Source organism: Coptis chinensis, chromosome 8, assembly GCF_015680905.1.
Source record: "Coptis chinensis isolate HL-2020 chromosome 8, ASM1568090v1, whole genome shotgun sequence".
NCBI lineage: Eukaryota > Viridiplantae > Streptophyta > Magnoliopsida > Ranunculales > Ranunculaceae > Coptis > Coptis chinensis.
This window is the reverse complement of record NC_141463.1, coordinates 25117812-25139353: the sequence shown is the minus strand read 5'-3', so window position 1 is coordinate 25139353 and position 21542 is coordinate 25117812. Positions and strand designations below refer to the sequence as shown.

The 21542-nt window shown below is 36.0% G+C and overlaps 2 protein-coding genes across 2 annotated transcripts; both read right to left on the bottom strand.

The window, feature by feature from the left end:
* Nucleotides 1–7841: 7841 nt before the first annotated feature.
* Nucleotides 7842–14022, bottom strand: LOC147480740 (calcineurin B-like protein 3). Its single transcript, XM_086578738.1, has 7 exons — nucleotides 13961–14022; nucleotides 13660–13693; nucleotides 12505–12613; nucleotides 12350–12402; nucleotides 10895–10975; nucleotides 9182–9294; nucleotides 7842–8380 (listed from the first exon to the last, which is right to left on the bottom strand). Exons 1-7 carry the CDS (start codon nucleotides 14020–14022, stop codon nucleotides 8323–8325), a joined length of 510 nt encoding a protein of 169 aa, XP_086434864.1. The 3' UTR covers nucleotides 7842–8322.
* Nucleotides 14023–16487: 2465 nt separating this feature from the next.
* On the bottom strand, nucleotides 16488–21382 carry LOC147480739 (Pentatricopeptide repeat (PPR) superfamily protein). The gene is made up of 3 exons (XM_086575788.1): nucleotides 19040–21382; nucleotides 18543–18601; nucleotides 16488–18404 (listed from the first exon to the last, which is right to left on the bottom strand). The coding sequence occupies exon 1, from the start codon at nucleotides 21380–21382 to the stop codon at nucleotides 19106–19108; it is 2277 nt and encodes a 758-aa protein (XP_086431914.1). The 3' UTR covers nucleotides 16488–18404; nucleotides 18543–18601; nucleotides 19040–19105.
* Between the last annotated feature and the right edge of the window lie 160 nt (nucleotides 21383–21542).

Here is a 21542-nt window from a genome sequence, read left to right as displayed (position 1 = left end):
GACCCTCTTTGTTAATCAACCCATAAGATATTGCAGCAATAGGCTCATTAATAAGTAGTAGTGGATGTAGCCTTGCCATTAACCCAACATTCATTATTTCCTTATATTGAACATCAATAGTTTCTCTTGGAAAAGCAAAGATGGCATTAGATACTGACTTTCCGTAGTACTTCTTTGCAGTCTGTTTTATGCCTTTCAGAATCATGGCTGCAATATTTGTTGGAAAATACTGCTTTCCATAGGCAACACACAAATCTCCATTAGGAGCCCTGACTATCTTATAGGAAACCATTTTCATTTCTTTCGACTATCTTATAGGAAACCATTTTCATTTCTTTCGATCTGGACCAGTGGGTCATCGTATTTTCTGCCTAAAAGACGCCAAATCCTAGTAATCGTGTTTGTTGGATCGGTCCCTGCCAAACTCTTTGCTTGCGGTCCAATAATAAAATTCCCCTCATAGTTAGCTTTCGTCTCGCTAGTTCCAAAATTGATACCGAAATCAAGAACAACAGTTTTTGTAGCATCTTTCTTCAAAATCCCCAAAGGTCTCTTAGGTTGTCTATGCTAACCTCTTTGTCTTATAAAATTACATTTGAATATTTATTTCAAATACATTTTCAAAGAACAAAATCAACGTTTTGTTTTATGTTGAATGGAAAAATAATACAGGGTTGGTTTGAAGAAGTTACCGACCGATCGATAGCCAAAAGAGTCGATTTCTTGAGAGGTCAATCTTCAGGAACACATTTTATAGTCTGTTTGATATGCAAATAAATTGGCTTTCTAGTCCCAATTGATGTATGGATGAGTTGCCTGCCAAGTTTTGTGAGTGTAAATCCGGATATCAATCTTAGAACTATATCGAACCACTACTTGTATCTAAAATTGAATTCTTCCAAGGTCCACTCAACAGAAGATCATTTAGAGGACCAACGGAGTAGGGAATAACATACAAAGAACTATTCAAGGGAAACTGAGCAAGTGGGCATATAAGTGATATGCCACAAATTGCTCTTAAAAAACAAATGGCTAACGACATTTCAATTATGTAATGCGGATACTCCTACATACTAATGCATCATAATAATTATAAATAAGAATCGAGATCCAATTTTAATCATTAAACAAACTAAACAGAAGTTAATACACAATTGTTTGTGTTGTGACGACAATCAATGATTTAATAACATTTATTTACATTCGGAGTTCTATACATAGAAATAATGAAAATCAGTAAACTCGTAATGACTCTTTAGTTACCTAGATGTATATACAATTTTACAATTTATAAAAGATATATTTGAGAGTAGAATCCCAAGTCTCAACACACATTTTACAATGAAACATTCAATACAAAAGCAGTGTAATCTCCTACATTGTGACTATGTCTTTGTAACTGTCCCATACCTGTAGCACAATTACTATGAATAATTAGTTGGATTACAAAGTAAGGTAACCATGATTATTTACTGACACATCTACAAAAGTGTGCATATTAGTGTGATTATCAACTCTATATCCAATCACAACATTACAAATCAAGTCACAGTAATTCCTATTCCATTCCATAGCTCAAAATATTAGAAAACCTTAATCTTTGTTTCATCACAAATGTGGACGTTAGTTCAATATCTAAATTTCTCCACAGAGTTACTGACGGATCAAGTCCATAAAGAGTTAATTGTTTAATTAGGATTATTTAATTGAATAAAGTCAGGGGTCCTTAATGCCAGAAGTGAATTGTTATTAACACTTCAGCTAAAAATGTTTCATGTACAGGTTTGTGCCTCTATACTATTATTATATTTGGAGATTGTCAATGCACCCTTCAGAAAATAACTATTTGGCACAAACTATACAATCCAATTCCAACATTACCATTGGCACTACCTTAACTTACCAAATGAATGCAGATGCAACATATTCATCCCCTAGTTTAATGGGTTATATAGAGTATTTTTTATTTTTATTTTTTTTTCGATAAACATTTTTTTTTATGAAGTCGACTTCCTTTCATCAACTCTAGTTTGAAAGGACCTGACTATGTTATAAATTAAATATTCAAATGCAACTCCCTTTGAGAACTCAAACAAATCCAAGTATCTATAATGAAATCAAACACCCTTACCGAACTCGCTATCCTCACCAAACTCATCCACAATTTCACTCTCACCTCCACCACAATATAATGGACTATTCCCAAAACTTGTATGATCAAAATCCCTAACCAGATATTGTTCTCTATAACTCCATGGCGGCTGGTTTTGCAAAAACCGACAGCCCAACACGCGCAACTCTTCATTAGAATTCTCCACTTGGGACTGTATCATTATGACTACTTATTCCCATCTCTTCAAAGTAAGGCATGTTCAACCAAATCAGTTTGTTTTCATATTTAAATTTGCTTGGATTTAAATATGAAAACCAAAACCGACCACAGTTCCACATGCTTTTTCATTCTTCTTTTTGTTCTTATTATTTTTATTAGTGAAGCCATCTCTTTCACATAATCACATTAATATTGACAACCAAGAAAACACAATCCGCGATGGCTAATGTTGCTCCCAACTTTAAGGTCAATTAGACCAGATACGACACAATATGATATCCCATTTGGTTATAAATTAAAGTAGATATATGATAACTGCCTTTTCATTAGAATCATTTCGACACTTGCCATTGGGCAACGGAATATTTGACAGGCCAAAATCAATTCGATCAAAGATAACCACGCGGTTGTTGTTTAGCAAATTTGCATGTGCGATCTTTGCTATCCCAATGTTGTTCTGTAAAAGCGTCCATTGGCCCCCTCTGGCTGCATAGGCAATTAAAACACCGTGGATCAACATTAAGATTAAGTATATTTTCAACATGCTACAACACATCCACATTTTACTTCATGGCTCAATAACAAAACAGAGAGGCTGCAAAGAAAAGAAAAAAGAGAACTTCCAAGTTCAGCAATGGGTGAAGCAAAATGAGCATAAAATTATTTGTACAATCGAAATTGTTCAAATCTGACCAATTTAAATTCAAACAATATTGTAATGGTTGTTTAACTCCACACACACACACGCAGAGAGAAAGAGAGTAATCGCGGTCAACGCCGACCGGCTTTCCATCCTCCAGAGTACCTCAACTACGGTTCCTGACTGATCAGCCTGAAGTAAAAAAAGAAACAAAAGGTAGAGTTACACAACAAAGCCTGTACATGACATGATTTACAAATTTTCGGTAGAACCACGACTTGTTAAGCAGGAATTTAAAGAAAATACAATCATTGTCTAAAGGAACGAAATTCAAAAAAAAAGAATATTTAAACCTAACACAGACACTAAAGATAATTGCACTTACTTTGATTGCCAAATACTCATAAGTTGTGAATTCGACATATAAACCCTCTTTGTCTCGAAGTGATGCTCTGATAAAAAGTATGTCTCGCATAACACAATGAACGTAAACGGAAGCCCAAGGATTGAGCAATATTCTCCTATAGTAAAACTTGCACTCATTGACCTTATCCTATCTTTACTTGGGAATCTCACCCATCCAGGTATCTAGTACAGTTGGAAATATTGTGTTCCAACCGTCTAGAGGCCATTCACTGGCCATGGCCTCACTAACTTAAATTTCCACAACTACACATAGCCACATCATGCAATATAAACTTGTAAATGACATTGAAAGTAAGAAGAAGAACCAAAAGTACCTTCATTGTCAGGCTCAACAATTCCTTGCTCTTGCACATTGGACACACCAAAATTTATTTGTCCATTATCTTCTCGTTCACAGTACTACTAATATCTTCATTCATTTGTGGGGTCATGCAGTTTCTACCATATCTTTTTAGATGAACCGGTGCCTAAGAAGATGAATAGAGTAGATTCTATCAAAATAAGTATTGCCTTTGAGATTATTTACAAAGTAAACAAAGATAAGTAATGAAAGATTTTCACCAAGACGACTATTTTTCTCAATCTGAAATTTGTTTTTCAGTAAATGTTGTTTATTGCTTCCAAAGCTTTCTATCTTGCCAGAGATATAGTGTTGGATTTCACCGTTTACTTCAATGTTTTGGAGCTTCTAATAAGTAGGAAAATGGACGGTTCTTGGGAAGTTGCCTTGTTCTAAATTGTTGCTGCTACTTACTATTATTATTTTTCTATTTTGTTTGGTAAACTTTATTTCATCAGGATCACCTTCCTTTTATGGTTATTGTTATTGCTACTGCTGGTAACTTGATATTATCATGCATGTTTCATGACCCTCGTAGTATCTTCTTCTTCTATTCATCTTCCAGCAAATGATGAAATTATTAGTCATATAGTGGGGATACGGCCTTGGGTCATGGGTCACACCTCCCCCACCCAAAAAAAAATGGACTCAACTACTCAAGTAAAATTTGTGAAACACTAACATATAGATTTTACTCCTCTTCTCGCACCAATCATTTCTATTTGGTGTATCATTTTCCGAATCAGTGTAAACTTATTATTGTAAATTACTTCAGCACTTCTACTAAATGTTGCCTCTAATACCACCTTAGTAAAGGTGAGTAGTTAGTAAATCCCTGGTTAGGCAAGATGAGTTCAAGTGCATAATCGCTTTTTTCTTTGCCTTCCATCAAGCTATTTCTTTTTTCGTTACATTGCTAGATAACTTGTTTGATGATGATGTAAGGCATTAAATCTCGCATGTGGTACTCAGACTTCACCAACCGGGCAAAAGTCATTTTAGTAGTATAATGTACATAAATCCCTTTGGGGAACATGCAAACCAAATTACAACATTGGGAAATTTATAGCCATCTGATGACTTTTTTTTTTTTTTGGTACCTACATCAAGCCTATCTCAATTGATTGCTAAAAAAACAAGTAGGGCATTAGAATGGTGTTGCTCAACGTGGGGGCACAAACATGCAATTGAGATGGTCCATGTGCTTCGGGTTTCGGTCCTAGCATGTGGTACTCATACTTCACCAATTGGGCAAAAGTCAATTTTTAGTAATATCGTACATATATATCTCTTCTTTGGACATAGAAAATACTATTTTGAAAAATTAAGGCCCTCGATGAGTTGATCCATGTGGCTACCTTAAACTCATCTCAGTTGATTATTAAATATATGCAGAGAAACAATAGGGCGATAGAGAGTGGTATAGCTCGATGTGGAGGGCACAAACCTGAAATTGGGCTGAAAAATGTGAAAAATGCTGCTTGTACGGAATTTTCTAACTGAAAAGCTCAAAGCCATTTTGTTTTTGATGTCTTATTGAAATGTGGTTTGGCCTGCTTGGCCTGCATATGATGATCTATAATCTTCAAAAATCTTTGTTTAGTCTGGGTATAGTTCCAACCCACCCTTCATAGGTGTTTTTAGTATGTTCTATGTCCTTCGAAAAGTTATGAGTGTGTTTGTAACTTTTTTACAATTGCGTGCAAGCACAATTTAGTTTTTTTGGAACCGAAAAAGGAAGATGTGAGTATGTAACATCTTGGTTCATCTTTGAGCATCTATATTATACTTGAATATTTTATTGTTGTAGTATGCATTTTCTCAATACCTCTATTTGATGACAATCAAATCTACATTTATGTTTTATGATGCATGCACATATTACAACTTGTGCATTGTACGCTTTGGATAATATTATACATAGGCTTCCTCGTTTACCAAGGTTGTCACCCAAAAAGAAAAAAAAGTTTACTCTGCTTCACTGATGAAGTTTGTTCCATATCTAAGAATGAAGACAATCAACATTTCTACTTTTAAGTAGTTCGTATGGACTTTCTTGATTCATGGTATCTGTGTATGAAAACCAGGACTCTCAAACCGCTATTGCAATTGGATCAAAGTCGTACAACACTCTTATGGGCGAGCTTGTTGCGCTCGAAACAACTTGGTTATATGGATCTTTACTTCTTGGAATGGAGAAATCTCTAAGAAAATGGATCAAAACTGTGCTTTTTGGCAAGAAAGCATCGAGATCGAATTCATGGTCAAAGCGTAAAATCAAAAGTGAAGTAGATTAAACAAAAAGTAACTTACCGAGGTTAAATAATTCAATTGTTGTTTGTTGGTTTCTCCACTTGTGGCTTTCAAATCCGATCCAATTATTTTTCGGATGACAATTTTTCTTCCAAATTCGAAAAGTTCGGAAAATCGGAAAATTTTCAAAAATTTCAGAATTCACAAAATATAGAAGTAAAATTATATATCCAATTAATATATTCATTTAGCAATTATTTTAAAATGTATTAATTCAATAAACAAATTAGACTTTTTAATACATTCATTCAGTAAGTTTTTTCTTCATGTTAATACATTAATTCAATAAATAGAAAAATGGGAGAAATTGAGACATGTATTAGAATGACAATATTGATTTTTTGAAATTGTAAGAGAGACAATATTCTACTTCTCTAGGATTTTTATTTGGTTTGTAAACTATTTGCAGTTTTAATTTAGTAACTATATGAAATAAATAGTTATATATTAAAATTTTAGAAATTAATTAATTCCGATCCAATTATTTTTTGAAAAAATCGAATATCAAAATTTCAGATATTGAAACACAAATATCTTGGCTAAATTCGAAAAAATATCAAATCGAATTTTGGAAAAATTGGGTTTTCGGAAAAAAAAAAAGACGCCCTAACCTTCACACAATCGCCCAGCCTACATATTTGCAATGTTTAGGGGGAGAGCTATCCTTTTTTCTCTCTTATCATACAGTTTTCTTGATTTCTTTGCCGCAAAGATACCTCAATAACTTTTCATACAATTGTAGTGGTATAGAAGTATATTTCGTTTTGACATATTTAATTCTCTCACAAATGGTTTACCCCACCACATAGAATTGAAAATTTGGACAAATAAAAATGAATGAAATGATAACAACAAAATAATAAAAAATTGAAATTGAGTGAAGATATTCTTGTAATTTCATTTAAAACCCCATCAGATAACCACACCCATTGAAGTTACAAAACAAACACAATTAAGCACGTTCGCCTCGAATCCTTCTAGCAAGTTGAATGTCCTTAGGCATTATAGTGACCCTCTTGGCATGAATTGCACAAAGATTAGTATCCTCAAACAAACCATGGTAGGTGGGAGGGATCGTGACCTTTGTTGTGTTTTGAGTCTTATCAAAGGCCGTTATAGATTTTGCGGGATTCACTTGGATCGGTGACATGGCCAGCGATGATTCGGCTACATCAAAAATAAGATTTAAGTATATGTCTACTTAAATATTTAAGAAAAGGGGAAAGATAAGATTTAAGAATGGAGATAAGATTTAAGAAAGAGGTTTTTATCTACTTATCTATTTTGGGTTTTATGTATTTTGGACTTTCTTAACAATTGAAATTGCCAAAAAAAAAGCAGAATTCATTTTTTAGGTAAAAATCTGATGTGTCACCGAGAGAAAAAAAACGGGATCAATTGGGAGCATTCTCAACTACTCGATGGATCGGTGACATGGCCAGCGATGATTCGGCTACATCAAAAATAAGATTTAAGTATATGTCTACTTAAATATTTAAGAAAAGGGGAAAGATAAGATTTAAGAATGGAGATAAGATTTAAGAAAGAGGTTTTTATCTACTTATCTATTTGGTTTTTATGTATTTTGGACTACGAACAATTGAAATTGCCAAAAAAAAGGCGTAGAATTCATTTTTTTAGATAAAATCTGATGTGTCAATCTGAGAGAAAAAAGGAGGGCTGACGTGGGTCACTGGGAGCATTCTCAACTACTCAGTATTAATGGTCTTTGATAGCAATGTATAAAAAAAATGTCAAATAAACCGAAGAATAATTCCCAAGTCTTTCTGTACATGAAATGTACAACAATTGTGATGTCAATAATTGGAATATCACTTCAATTATCATAGCTGCTCCTTAGAGACTTGGAATACATTATCTTACAGACAGAGATTAAAAGCACTGCAACAAACTATATTTCACATAGCCAAAGCTAAATGGCTACACTTCGCCTTTAAATAATATGCCAAATTGAACTTCTCAACACTCACATCTGACTGCACACTTCAACATATGCACAATTTTTACATCCCTAAAACAAAGCGCAGATCACTACGCTACACTTTCTCTTGATACAGATGAGAGACACAGAACGCCTAAACAGGAGTTAGGTATTGTCTACAAAAATAACAAACAAAGAGCAATGGTCCGAAACAGTCAACACTCACATATGACTGCACACTTCAACATATCCAACCTAAAATGCAGCTTGAAAGAAACCAAATACAACCTCCAACAAATTTTTCCTTGGACCTTAACCTGGACACAGCCTTAGGTATCATCGACTTGAGAGTGAAATACAAAGCTCGGGAATGTAGTTGTGATGTCCCTGCCCAAGGAAAATGTCAAAAAAACTGTCAGTTTGGGCCAGAACGATGAAACCAGCACGTTGGTGAACATAATAGACTGCAGATCGCAAAGGGAAACATAACATGCATAGTCCTCTAACTAACGCTGCAATCTCATTGGCTTGTTTGCAGAAGTTAACACGCAGGTTAAGGGAGCTTCAGATCTTTGTCTGAATCTGATTGGTTTTTTTCTAATTTGCTTTATGCTGCAGATGCTCTCAATGGATTTGATAGTACGACGGTCATTCGATAAACGTAAAACTGAAGGGCGTTGTCAGCTTGTTTCCAGAGCTGATTCTAATCACATGGTTATGAGAACTTCATCAAGTCAGATTTCTAATCAGAAAAATTAAACACTAGATAATACATGTAAAATTTCTTCTTATTCTAAATCACGCCTTTGATCACCCAAAATAAAAATCGACCAACTCTTTGTTAGGAACTTAAGAATTTAATAGCACTCAACTCAAAGTCGCCAGTAGAGATGGCCACGTAAGTTCACCGGTGAAAAGTTTTCTAAGTGTTATGCCTTGAGGCAGACAAGGATTGAACCTAGGCATTTCAAAAAAAGTACGATCCAAAAAATACAACAAAAACTTCTGGAAATCAAATGTAAAAGGCATTATTGAGGATAGTTGAAGGCCCCTTCTCAAATTAACAGAGGATATGACATGACTCATGAGTTACTGAAGAATCATAATCCTCAACTTATGCTGACAAACATTCTTGCCATTCCCCATCTAACTAGGAAAGAGCATTGAAGTGATAAAATTGAAACTTACTTGAGGTATTGAAGAGTCATATTCTTCAACAGAGATGGATGTCGCAGAACAAGACTTCGCCACTCTTCCTTGTCGATCTTCCCATCATGTTTTGTATCAGCTTCCTCAAAGGTCTGTTATCATCATCAAAAACAACACCATTTTTATATTGGTAACAACTGACAAGTAACAACAAAAAAGCCTTGTACCAGATGATGAACAAAAAAATAAGGCAATCAACTTTTGACCCAACTCTTCTAAAACTGCTAAGCGAAGTTGGTACACCTGACCAGACAAACCAGCATAATGACGAATAATATACCTAATGAATGATTAGTATCATTAGCTGTGTAAGAACTCCCACCTAGAAGCAGCTCAGCCTTTCCATCACACATCGACTTAATTCACTCGGTGGACAAAGAGACGCGATTATGAATATTAGTTCACTAAAGGCTTTCCTTGTCAGACGAGAGCCTTCCAGATCCATTCCCGTATAAGCCTAGATCGTGGTCCTCATTGGCTATTGATGCATGGGTCATGAGGATCTGGGCCATCAGACCTGCAATATGAGGATAGTGTCGCATGACTACAAACCGGTGTATTTTGAAAGGATCAAACTTCCTTCCAGAGTATCACCATCATGACCAGAAAAGCCTGGTATTTCTTGGTAGAAGCACTGTACAAACTCAGAAGGCTAAGGCTCTACTTGGTAGCGACTTTCCCTCTATCCCTTCTTACGGTAAATGCACTGGGAATACTGCCTTTTTGCTCTTGTACATAATTTGGCTCGAGTGTAACAGGACGCATTTAGACGGGGACAAAGTCAACTTTGCAAATTATCATCTTCACCATTCTGGTCATAGTCTACAGGTTTGAGGGCCTCCTTTTAAAGTTTGTCTTCAAATGGAAATTTATACTGTTCTTTAAGTGTACTAGGAAAAAAAAATAGGAAGTTCATCATCACGGTGGTACTCTTTCTTTCTTTTTTTAATCTAAGCTCTGCTATGACATTCTTAAAGGTAATTCCACTCGACGTACTCCAACTTTTCTATGTTTTGTAAGATCTTTAGAAAATAATAATAATATTAATATTACTACTACTACTAATAATAATAATAAAGGTGAAACTTTGAATGAAAGTATTCTTTCAGAAAAGGTTTTGTTGATGATCACAAACTTTCAGACTATTAGCAACAGATTAAAACGGATATCACACACAAGGACACAATGTTACCAATGTCAAGAAGCACGGCACTCAGATAAACGCATTTGAAACTCAAAACGGCAATATGAAAGGTGAAATCTGATTTGAAATATACAAATAAACTAATTATAAGATAGTTACAGATTTATTTACTTCTTTTTATTTTTTGATCACTAAAAGAAGTTCCATTAACGGTGGAACAACTTAATAAAGCTGTAAAAGAGTGGTGTGATTTATATTCATGTGTGCTATTAACTTCAATTATCAAAACCATAATTGGTAGCGTTGATATATATTTACATGATTATCGGGATAAATATCTTGTATGAATTGCAAACCTCGGATAGACTAAGATAGGGTAAAGCAAAAACTAAAAACAGAATCAACAGTTTATGTCTACAACAATATTCATAATGGGTAGAAAATGGCCTAACATGGATGCAGAACAGCACATAATGGTATCACTGACAACAGAGAACAATAAAGAAACACCACTGACTGAGTTAGTGGTGGTGGGGGAATCACAGCACCTTGTCAATAATACTTTCTATCACATCATCGGAAAGATTCATTCCAGATTCAGCTAGCGTAGCCACTACCATTTGCTTCACCTAGACATACAGATGTGAAGTGAAAATGTCAAAAAAAACTCTTCAGACTTTCATAGAAAATGAAGGTTCTACAGAATATAGATTCGAGACAATAATGCTTCATTTCACAGAAACAATGCGTTTCAACATGTTGTATATAGATTCTTAGAAACTCAAACAAGAGTGTGTATGTATACAACAACACGTCTGTGTATTTGAATTATGCATGGCACTACAGCAATATATATTTAATAGCAACAAACATAAAATGAGGTATATGAGTATATATCAAATAATTGTTTTTTTTAATCAGTTATTTAATCCGAGCGTAACAAGCTATCTCTCAGAAGTCACAAGTTACTGTGAGGGTTATGAAACATAAAGTTGGACATAGAAATCGCAGCTAAAAATGATAATTACAGCTAACTAATATCTGAGAAATTACAGCTTAACACTAATATCTCTGAGAAATTATACGACTTGAAGTTTCGTTTATAACCAAGATACAGTAATTACCAATAACATATTGATAAGAATAATCACCTACCTTATTAATAGAACAAGCTGGTCTAGGGAATATAGTTAGCAATCATGGTCCCAAATTCATCTAAATGATGCGGACTAACCTTTTCTGGACCAATTCTAATAACGGTGTTTGGTTCCCCTGATGTGTCTACATCATATTCTAATAATGACCAACTTTCTTCTTATTTTAACATCACTAACATTACCTTATGAAGAGGAGCACCGGAACATGTGTTTGGGCTGTCACACATCCCATATTCTAGAATGCCACCAAAAGTTATGATGTTTTGTGATTTGATTGTTCAAATTTTCAAAGTGATTTTCCGACAAGAGTTCTGATTCTTAGCAACTCATCCTCAGATTTCAAAGAAGTATAGACAGTTACAAGGAAATCAATTTAGGCAACAGAAGTAGGTATGTAAGTATGTACGCTCATTCCAATCTGGTGGATCTCTCTCCCCGGGATCTTTAATTAGCATGTTTTCTTCAGCTAATGAAAAACATGGTTAACATATACTAGCGTAGTTTTAAGATTAATTTCATCAAAAGGTAATATCCAATTTACCGCCATCATATATATATGGACACACTAGCAACTATCAGTGCTCACATTACGCCAATGCCTACTAGATACAGCATGAAATCAAATTTTCATTTTATTCACCATCCTTTTGCATGTCATTTTATTTTATTTTTTTATTTTTTTTCAAGCACACATATCTGAAATCAATAAGTTGTCAACAAATGATATAAGGGTGTTGCTATAGCTAGCTAAAGCGCCAAGTTTAATTTAAGCATAAGCAGGCATAAGGTAAGGTTCACAATATTCGATTCTATTACAAAATTATAGGTGAAAATAATAATAGGTACCTCCTGTCTCTCAATGAACCCTTGTTGCTTAAGATCATACAATTGAAAAGAAACTGCAAGCAAAGAATGTTTCAACATTATTAGCCAATTCTACTCATCAACCAAATAGAATGAACTAAAAGAAAACGTTAAACTGACAGCTATCTACAACTTACAATCAATCTTATCGTCAATTGGAGCATTGGGATGAAAGACAGAGAGAGCATGAGCAAACTCTTCAAAACCTAATATCCCATTATGCTTTGTGTCAAACAGGTCAAATACCTGAAGATTTGAAGTTTTGAACCATGGAAATGATTATAAATAATTAGAAGAACACCCTCAAAAAGTAAGCTACGAAAAATGACAATAACAAGAAACTTGCGTGCAACTATGATAGAGTCGTCACAATCATTCTTTTTGGAACAAAAACTAGAATGTGTCTTCAATCTTCATACACTTATAATAGTATGAAACGACATATATAACCACTTAAACTAAGGGGGTGTTTGTTTTTTGCACTTATAAGTGCCTTACTACATGTTTACTACTTATAAGTTTCTGTAAGTCAAGTTTTCCTACTTACACTTTTGGCACTTGTAAGTAGCAAAAATATACCAAATAAAGGGTCTACCATTTATAAGTACGCTGAAAAACAAACACCAAAAAAAGTGGTCCACCGCTTACAATGAGAATAAGTAGTAAAAAGAACTTACAAAAAACAAAAAACAAACACCCCTAAATGTAACAGTTGTGGATATGATCCTTTGATGGGATTAGAAGCACGTCCTGGATGCGAAAAGGGAAATGAAGAAGAACAAGTTGGCTGAAACAAAATGGGTGTCCAAGGAAGATGGAAATGCAAAACTGCATAAAGTAAAATCTTCCACTTCATAGAATCATTCACTTTGCTTCTCAAACCCTGCTATTTTTAGTTGAGTGTTTGAGACGCCGGTCATGTGGTATGACTCAAAACAAAGGTAGTAAATGAAAGTTAAACACACAAACAAGCACACACTATAGTATCTTGAACTCACCAACTTGTAATACAAATCAAATGTAACAAAATCTGTAGTAGACAGTGATAGACCACTTTTTTTCACCTCGCAGAATGTTGCCATGTTGGGCACTAAGGAAATTAATATAATTAGGATGTTAATATGCAGATTGGTTAGTTCCAGAAAATTAACAGTAGGAAGCCATAGTAGTCAGTATAATGTGCTGAGAAATTTTTAGTTGGTGTTTATACAAGGGACATGTACTGATTGCAAGTATTCCTATCTCAACTTTATCTATTCAGTACTAAATGTTTTGATATAAAACCATCTTACCTCGTACTTCAAACATCTCTGATTGCAGGAATGACTGGAATTATAGAAGAACAGTTATAGCATGCTTCATCCAAGCCATCTAGGGCTGTTCTAGCTCTCAGAGGAACGTTACTGAAGAGCCCAACCATATTCAAAGAGATATTGAGGATGGGCTTCGTTTCCTAGCTTACCGCAAGGTCGTGAGTGGCTGTGCTGCCTTTTTGTACTAACATTCTGGAATCAATCAAATAAAATATCTATTAGATGCACACTAATTAAAAACAAACTAAACTAAAGACACTAGAATCTTGTTTTTGGTTACCTTGAATTCATCTGTTTCCCAAAATTGGCACCAACTCTCCCAGGCCTCTTGTGATACACCATTATATGGGCGTTCAAGTTTGTTTACATTATTTCGAATGTCAAGGTAGTACTTGTGAAATCTCTAAAACGATCCCCGATATGATTATTGACAGCAGTCGGGAAATGTGGTAAATGCATATCCATGTCAAACTTGTCCTACAAAAAAAAAGGAAAACACAAAACAAATTGACAAAGCTCACATACAAAAGGAATATCCAGATTAAGGCCGGTTTAACAAATTCAGTAGGAGAAACAACTAGTAAAAGTCAATTGCCAAAACAAGCTTATGAAGACCTTTGTCCTGCTGGAGGTTTCACAGCAATCCACTTGTGGCAAAAGGTGGTATAAAGCCTAGAAATGACACCAAGCTCGGTGATACACTGCTGGCTCCAATCACCTACAGGCCCTACAGGCCTTTCTTTCCCAATAGCAATCTCTATCCTGGGTTTTGCAACCCCTCACTTTAAGTGTTTCATCAGAGATGGGTTTAGACTTTAGAGTGATCTAATTACAAAAGTTTAGAGAAAGAGCAAAAGAATCACAAATAGAGTAGATTCGACAACTGCATCCTCACTTAGAAGGAGTGTTACTACTGACGTCTCCATTACAAACGACACTTATTTCCCGAAATCTTAATTTATGGTTAAAACACGCATAAAAGAACTTGGTCTATTCTTAAGCACCATGGAGCAAAGCATTATCTTTAAATAGCCAAAAGGATGGTTTGCAGACTGTACCGTGGTAAATTGGAGGAACCAGAGATAAACAGAAAGCAGAAAAAATGCTTTTGAGGTTCATTCAATAAAATTAAATTTAGGTACACAAGCATCTTTAACTCCCCTCGCTGCCTGTGCTGAGAAGTGCAACATAATACTGAAAGTAAAGCACATTATACTTCACTTTCAGTGTACGCAGTCTCCCTTAATTTCAACTTTTTTTTTTTTTTTAAAATTGTTAAGGTGTGTGAAAGCTATTTATATATTGTCTTGTTTTGAGTTTCAATATCCTCACAGCATTTTTATGAATACTGCCCTTATGCCTAACATCACCTTGAAGCAACTAATCAATAATAATGGAATGCCAAACCAAATAAGAAACCAAATACAAACAGAATATACACAGACAGGACAGGCATGTTCATCACTTAGTACAGGCAAAGTTACAAGTTGGCCTAGGCACAGAGCTTCTAATAGTCAGGTGCTAGGTTACATTGACACGCCGTATCGGACACGGATACGAATTGTCGGACACGGCAAAATATCCAAATTCGAGGTAAATTACATGCAATATGTGTCCGACAAGGACACGTGGATACGTATCCGACACGGATTTTTTTCAAAATATGGTGTATCCATGTAACCTAGGTCAGGTGTGATTTCATGTGTGATGCTTCATACTTTAAAAAATTGATCATGTCGAACACATCGACACTTGTTCCAGATACACAGATACACGTTGAGGGAAAAGACAAAGAAGGAAAAAAAAAATGATATCCTCCACCTAGTAACATTTGGAAGAGGGAAGAACAAAGGTGAAGGATTAGAACATCACCCAGCATCAACTGTCAACATCCAATAATTCCTACATCACAAATCAAGTGTAGATTTTACGCTGCAACCCCCTCCTCCAGAGTGATTTCATCTGAAGGGTTGAAACTTGAAAGCTACGTAACACTGATGAGCTTCCAAAAAAGATTGTGTCGGACACAGTGGCAGATCTGCGGGGAGGGGGAGGGGAGTGGCAGCACTTTAACTTTGGAAAATGCTGTTGTGTGGTATATATTTATGTATAATGTGGAAGAATGGGTTAGTGGAAGGTGTTAATTTGCTCCTCCTAAACTTTGGAGTCCTTAGCTGACATTGGTTTCAGAGTTTGCTTCAATATAACAAAATTTGTAATTCAAACTATCAAACATAAGAAATATCACAACTGCTTCACTCACAAGGGTCCAGCCATCAAATTTGTTTAAATATTGCCATTGTTTTCAAGATTCTAATTAAATATTCGTTTTCCCATATTTATTTAATTGTTGTCCAGACACTGAATTACCACTTTCTAGGCTTGACCTTGGGTTCGAAAGTTCGATGAATAGGGAGGTCAAAATTTACACTTCCTAGGGTTGAACAAACTCTTTCTCGTTGTTAGTCAATTTGCACCGTTGAAAAATATTCCAGGCTCTGCCACTAGTCAGAGTGTCAGACGCAAAGACACACGTGCCCGAATACAGAGATGCACATCGATGCAGACAATCTTCGTTTTGATTCTTTTACTCTCACTAAAAGAAATAACAAAATAAAAAAAGTTGAAAAAGTAAGAAACAAAGCGAAACATGACAAAAAACGATTTCCTTCACCTAATAAACATTTGGAAGAAGGGAGAACAAAGGTGAAGGATAAAAGAATCAGCCGTCGCCAAGTGTGAACATCCAATGTTTCATAAGTCAAATCAAGTGGTAGATTTTAAGCTACCCCCAACACACACACACCCACCAAAACCGGAATGGTCAGACACATAGCTAACTTCTATCCATGTTTATAGTAAAACAGAAACAAACTCATAAGTATTTCTGTTTATTCTTTAACGTCCATTGATGATGGGTAAGGAGTTTGAGACCTGGTTGAAGGAGGTGCAAAGGAGGATTAGTGAAACAAGGGAAGACTAGGTCCAAACGTGAAGGGATAGAGGAGAATAGCGACCAGAAGGTAATTGTAGATGTATGTTTGCTTGCGAAAATACCAATCTTCCCTAAGTTAGTGATGCACTTGCGTCCAAATAAGGATATGAACGACACGCCGAAGTATCACAAATTGGTGATTGTGAGCCACTACGGTTGTTCTGCGTGACAACTGACAACCAGATATGAAACTTTTTTTTTGCTTGGTATAAAGATACGAAACTCACAAATTGAAGAAGGGGATGACAAATTCTTCCTTGTAATCACCCTGCAAAGAATAAACAAAAGCACACAAAGAGAAACTCTTCTCTCTCACGAAACACAAAGTTTATAAATCAAAACCAAATTGGCCAACAGCCTAAACTCAATATTTAGGCTTAAGCAACTAGTGAATTTAGAAGCTAAACTCCTAATTCAAATAATAAACTAAAAACACCTAATTTTAATTAAAAATAACTAACCTGTGCTATAAACATCAAAACAGCAACCAAACATGATTACAAAAATCCCTCGTATTATAATAACCAATTGGACCTGCTCCAGCCAGCTCGGTGCTTCACGAAGACAGACCGGAGTTCGGGGTATCATCAAGTTCGCATTACCCTGGGGGATGAACCGAAGACGACCTGCTCCACCAGATATGGGGCCTATGACTTCCTGGTCATGCCATTCGGCCTGACTAATGCTCTAGGCGCATTCTTCAAATAAAGGTTTTGGAAACCTAGGATGCATCATTTGGTTACTGATGAATGCGCTGGCAAATGACCACATGAGCCCTTATGCCATGTTGGCGTGCATCAGCATGCCTAGCCTCTTAAGAGTGAGCCTGTATCTTAAGCCTTTGAGTCCACCTGTACTCGGATATGCTTCATAGAGGTTGGTATAGCCACGTGATTATCCACTTGTGTCGCCTCCAAACGTGTCAATCCGCAACCCCCCCCCCCCCCGGTCTCCCTTATTGTTCTAGAAGTCCTTTGCGCTAGTCTCTAATGTGGTAGACGCCTTCTATTACTGCTACTATATCAATTGCCTAGGCTCTGGGTATAAACAGCAGTTACTTAAATTGAATTTGTGTCTAAAATTCATAAGACCTAGATCCTCTTACAGATTGACATGTAGAAAGTCATTATTCAGATTTCATGAATATCTCATCCGACTACGAATAGCACCAACCAATATCTACGCCAGTGCAGACCACTAGGAGAGATTGAGAGAATAACGTGATTTCTTTGATAGATGCAAAATTCCAACTTACTCCTAGACAGCGGAGTACATATGTTTACTGAACAACCATTTGAATATTTTCAGTTTCATCAATAATTCCAAAAGGAAACCCCTATGGCTCTATCCATTAGTTATGCTTACTTATTACAATTGTTAAACACAACTATTTGAAAATGTGTTCTTAGATATAAAAAACAATATCTAGAGACGAATGCCCTAACCTAGGTTAAACTGATTGCAGTTGGTCACTTGCCTGCAATTGCTAAACACACACGCACGCGCACGCAAGAAAAGAAAAGAAAAGAAAAACAAAGACAAACTTAATTTTGAAAGTCTCTGGATAAGATCTGACCAAGAAACAGAGGTGGCGTATGGCTGTGGAAGATTTGAAGCTTTGTGGTGTAATGATGTTTCAAAAGTGCACACTTAATAAATGAAATGCTGCCACCAATGTGTAGGAGCATGATCAAAGCTTCTTCTACTTCATATACCAGTAGGATCTCTCCTAATATTTTTCAACAAAACACGTCTATTTTAATGTAGCCAACGTATTGTGCTGGTGGATGTCAAACATACTTATCCAAAACGTAAATTTCAAACGATAAGCTTATAACCAATAATAAAAAGTAATGACCATATATACCTTGTCTGACCATCAACATCCCAGAGTAAGAAGCTAACCTAGCGTCTCCACATTAAAACCTAAATGAAAGAAAAAAGAATAAGAGTTACAAGAGTGAAAAATATAGGAAGCTGATATAATCTTAGGTTCTCATTAGGCTATCTGTGAATTGCTCCCAGTAAAGTGGGGTGAGCAATCAAAGGAAGATAGGATGTGGGAGCTCGATGGCCACCCTCCTTTATATCTTTCTCTCAAGAGAGAAAGAGAGATGAGAGGGAGAGACTACTTATAAATTGTTTTACGACAACTCTATCCCTAAAATGAAATAATATAGAAAGTGTCGTGTTGTTCTTCCGGCTGAGAAGTCATGCTCATGAACTTCTCAGACATCTGTCTAAGAAGGCATCCATATTTAGGGGCAATGTTAGGTACTTTTCCCACTTAACAAGTTGTATTACTTTCTCCTTTTTTGTTTTCCCATAATTTTTTTTTTAAAGTAGAAAATACAGATCACTTACATTAACCTCCATGGTTAAAATTAACTGTCAGTTGATCAAAGTTTCAAACTTAACACCCTCTTGTTATCATGCGGCTTCTTCCACATCGCTATATCTTCTGCAACCTTCTAGGAAGGTACGCCAAATTACTACATTCGGCTGGAAAGGCATCCCACTAATTAATTTCTCTGCCTCCTTAAGATGTCCATTTCTAGCAAGCAAATCGACTACACAGATATAGTGATCCATCTCTGGTTCAACATTATACCCTTTCATTCTTCCAAATAATTCCAACCCTTCTTCCACTAATCCACCATGTCTACACGCAGAAAGCACAGCGATAAAAGCAACCCTATCCGGCTTGATGCCAACTGATTCCATTTCTCTAAACCTTTCAAGCGCCACGCAAGGAAAACCATGGAGCCCAAGGGCTGAGATTAGAGCTGTCCATGAGAACAAATTTTTCTTTGGCATTTCATTAAATACTTTCACCGAACTCTCCATACTGCCACACTTAGCATACATGTCTACCAGGATGTTACACACAAACAAGTCACAGCGGCTGAAGTTCATCTTAATCATATGGCCATGTATGGCACTGCCCAAAGCCAGGTCGCAAAGCCTAGTGCTGATACTTAATAGGCTTACCAAAGTATAATTGTCGGGTAGTGTTTGAACCGATTGCATGCCTTTGAACAGTTCAAAAGCCTTTCTGTAATCCCCAGATCGGGCACAAGCTGCAATCAAAGTATTCCAAGACACTATATCAAATTTGTCAATTTGATTAAGCAATTTTTGGGTTTCTTGGTATTGGCCACTTCTGTTATGTATTCCAGCAAGTATATTCGAGGAGACTGTGGTTAGTGATTGGGTTGAATCTGTGGCAAACGACAATGCATGAGAAAGCAGGCCATTAATGTGATACGAGGCAACCAGAGAGCTGGAGACGTACTCATGTTGATGGTAACCCTTCTTTAATATCAAACAATGAAGCTGTTCCAACTCTTGAGTCGAAGACGACTTAAGAACAGCTGAGAAAGTATACTCATTAGGATGATAATCAGCACGAATCATCTGCCGTAATAGATAAAATGGTGTATGAGAATCCTCATTTGAATGTCCGGCTATCAATGCATTCCAAGAAACTACATTTGTTGATTGGAGTTCAGAAAATAAAAGATCTGCTTGTTCCAAACAATTGCATTTTGCGTAGCAATCAACCAATGCACTACCCACAAACACATCAGACTGAAAATTTTTCTTAACAGCTTTGGCGTGTATAAGCTCTCCATATTTAATAGTTTGCATCCCAGCACAGGAACTAATAACACTTGCAAATGTGGACTGTTCTTGCGAGAAACCCTGCAGGGGCATTATCAAAAACAGGTCCAAAGCTTTTCCTGGATAAATACTCTTTGCAAAAGTTCCAATAATAATGCTCCAAGAAACCATATCCTTGACAGGAATCTGTTCAAATACTTTCTCACCAAGGAAAACATCCGCACATTGTACATACATTTTTACAAGAGAATTTGCAACTGAGGTGTAAAACTCTGAGCCAGTTTTAAGCACCAACCCATGAATTTGTTTACCTACTTGAAGATAAGCTAACCCTTTAAACCCAGACAAAACACCTTCAAAAGAACGTTCCGATGGATATTCAGACTCTCTAAGTAGCTCACAGAACATAATCACAGATTCCTCAACAAACCCATGATGCCCAAAGGAAGAAATCACAGAATTCCAAGTCACCAAGTTCCTATAAGGCATTTCTTTAAAAAGTTTCATAGCTCCATCCAAATTTCCATACCGACCAAACAAACCCACCAACGACGTTCCAGGAAAAGCATCACTATAAAGCAACCCACTCTTGACCATCAAACAATGCAATTGAAACCCTTGAAAAAGCTCCAACTCAGACGACGAAAGCAAACTTCCAAAAGTATACTCCGTAGGACTAAATCCCAACCCCATCATCTCAACAAACAAACTCCACACTCCATTTTCCTCCCCACAGCGAATAAATGCACTAATAATCGAATTATAAGACACAGCATTCCGTTCAGGCATTTCATCAAACACTTTCTTGGAAATTGAAACATAGTCAAGTAATGCATATGATTTAATGAGATTGTTACTAAGGAAAATGGGTTGGTCGAACTGAAACCCAAATGTGATAATGAGTGCATGGATGGATTGTATTGTGTGGAGTGATGGGGGTTTTGAGGTTGATGCTTGAAGAAGTAAATGAGGGAGTTGGTGTTTGACGTTCAAGTGTTCATGCCGTGCAGTGTGAATAAGTTTGGAGAAGTTTTTGACAATGCAGTTTCTGTATAGGTTTTTAGTGCATGGATATAACAACATCCAAACCTAAGGAAGCTTAGACAAGTTTTAGGATTGTAGGATTTTCTAGGCTTTTGAGGTGGCAGCTGGTTTCTCGTAATGGGCCTGCCTGTGATTAAATACAACTTAACATTTTATTGTTTCAAAATTGACAGCATAAACACTGGAAAATTGAGCCTTA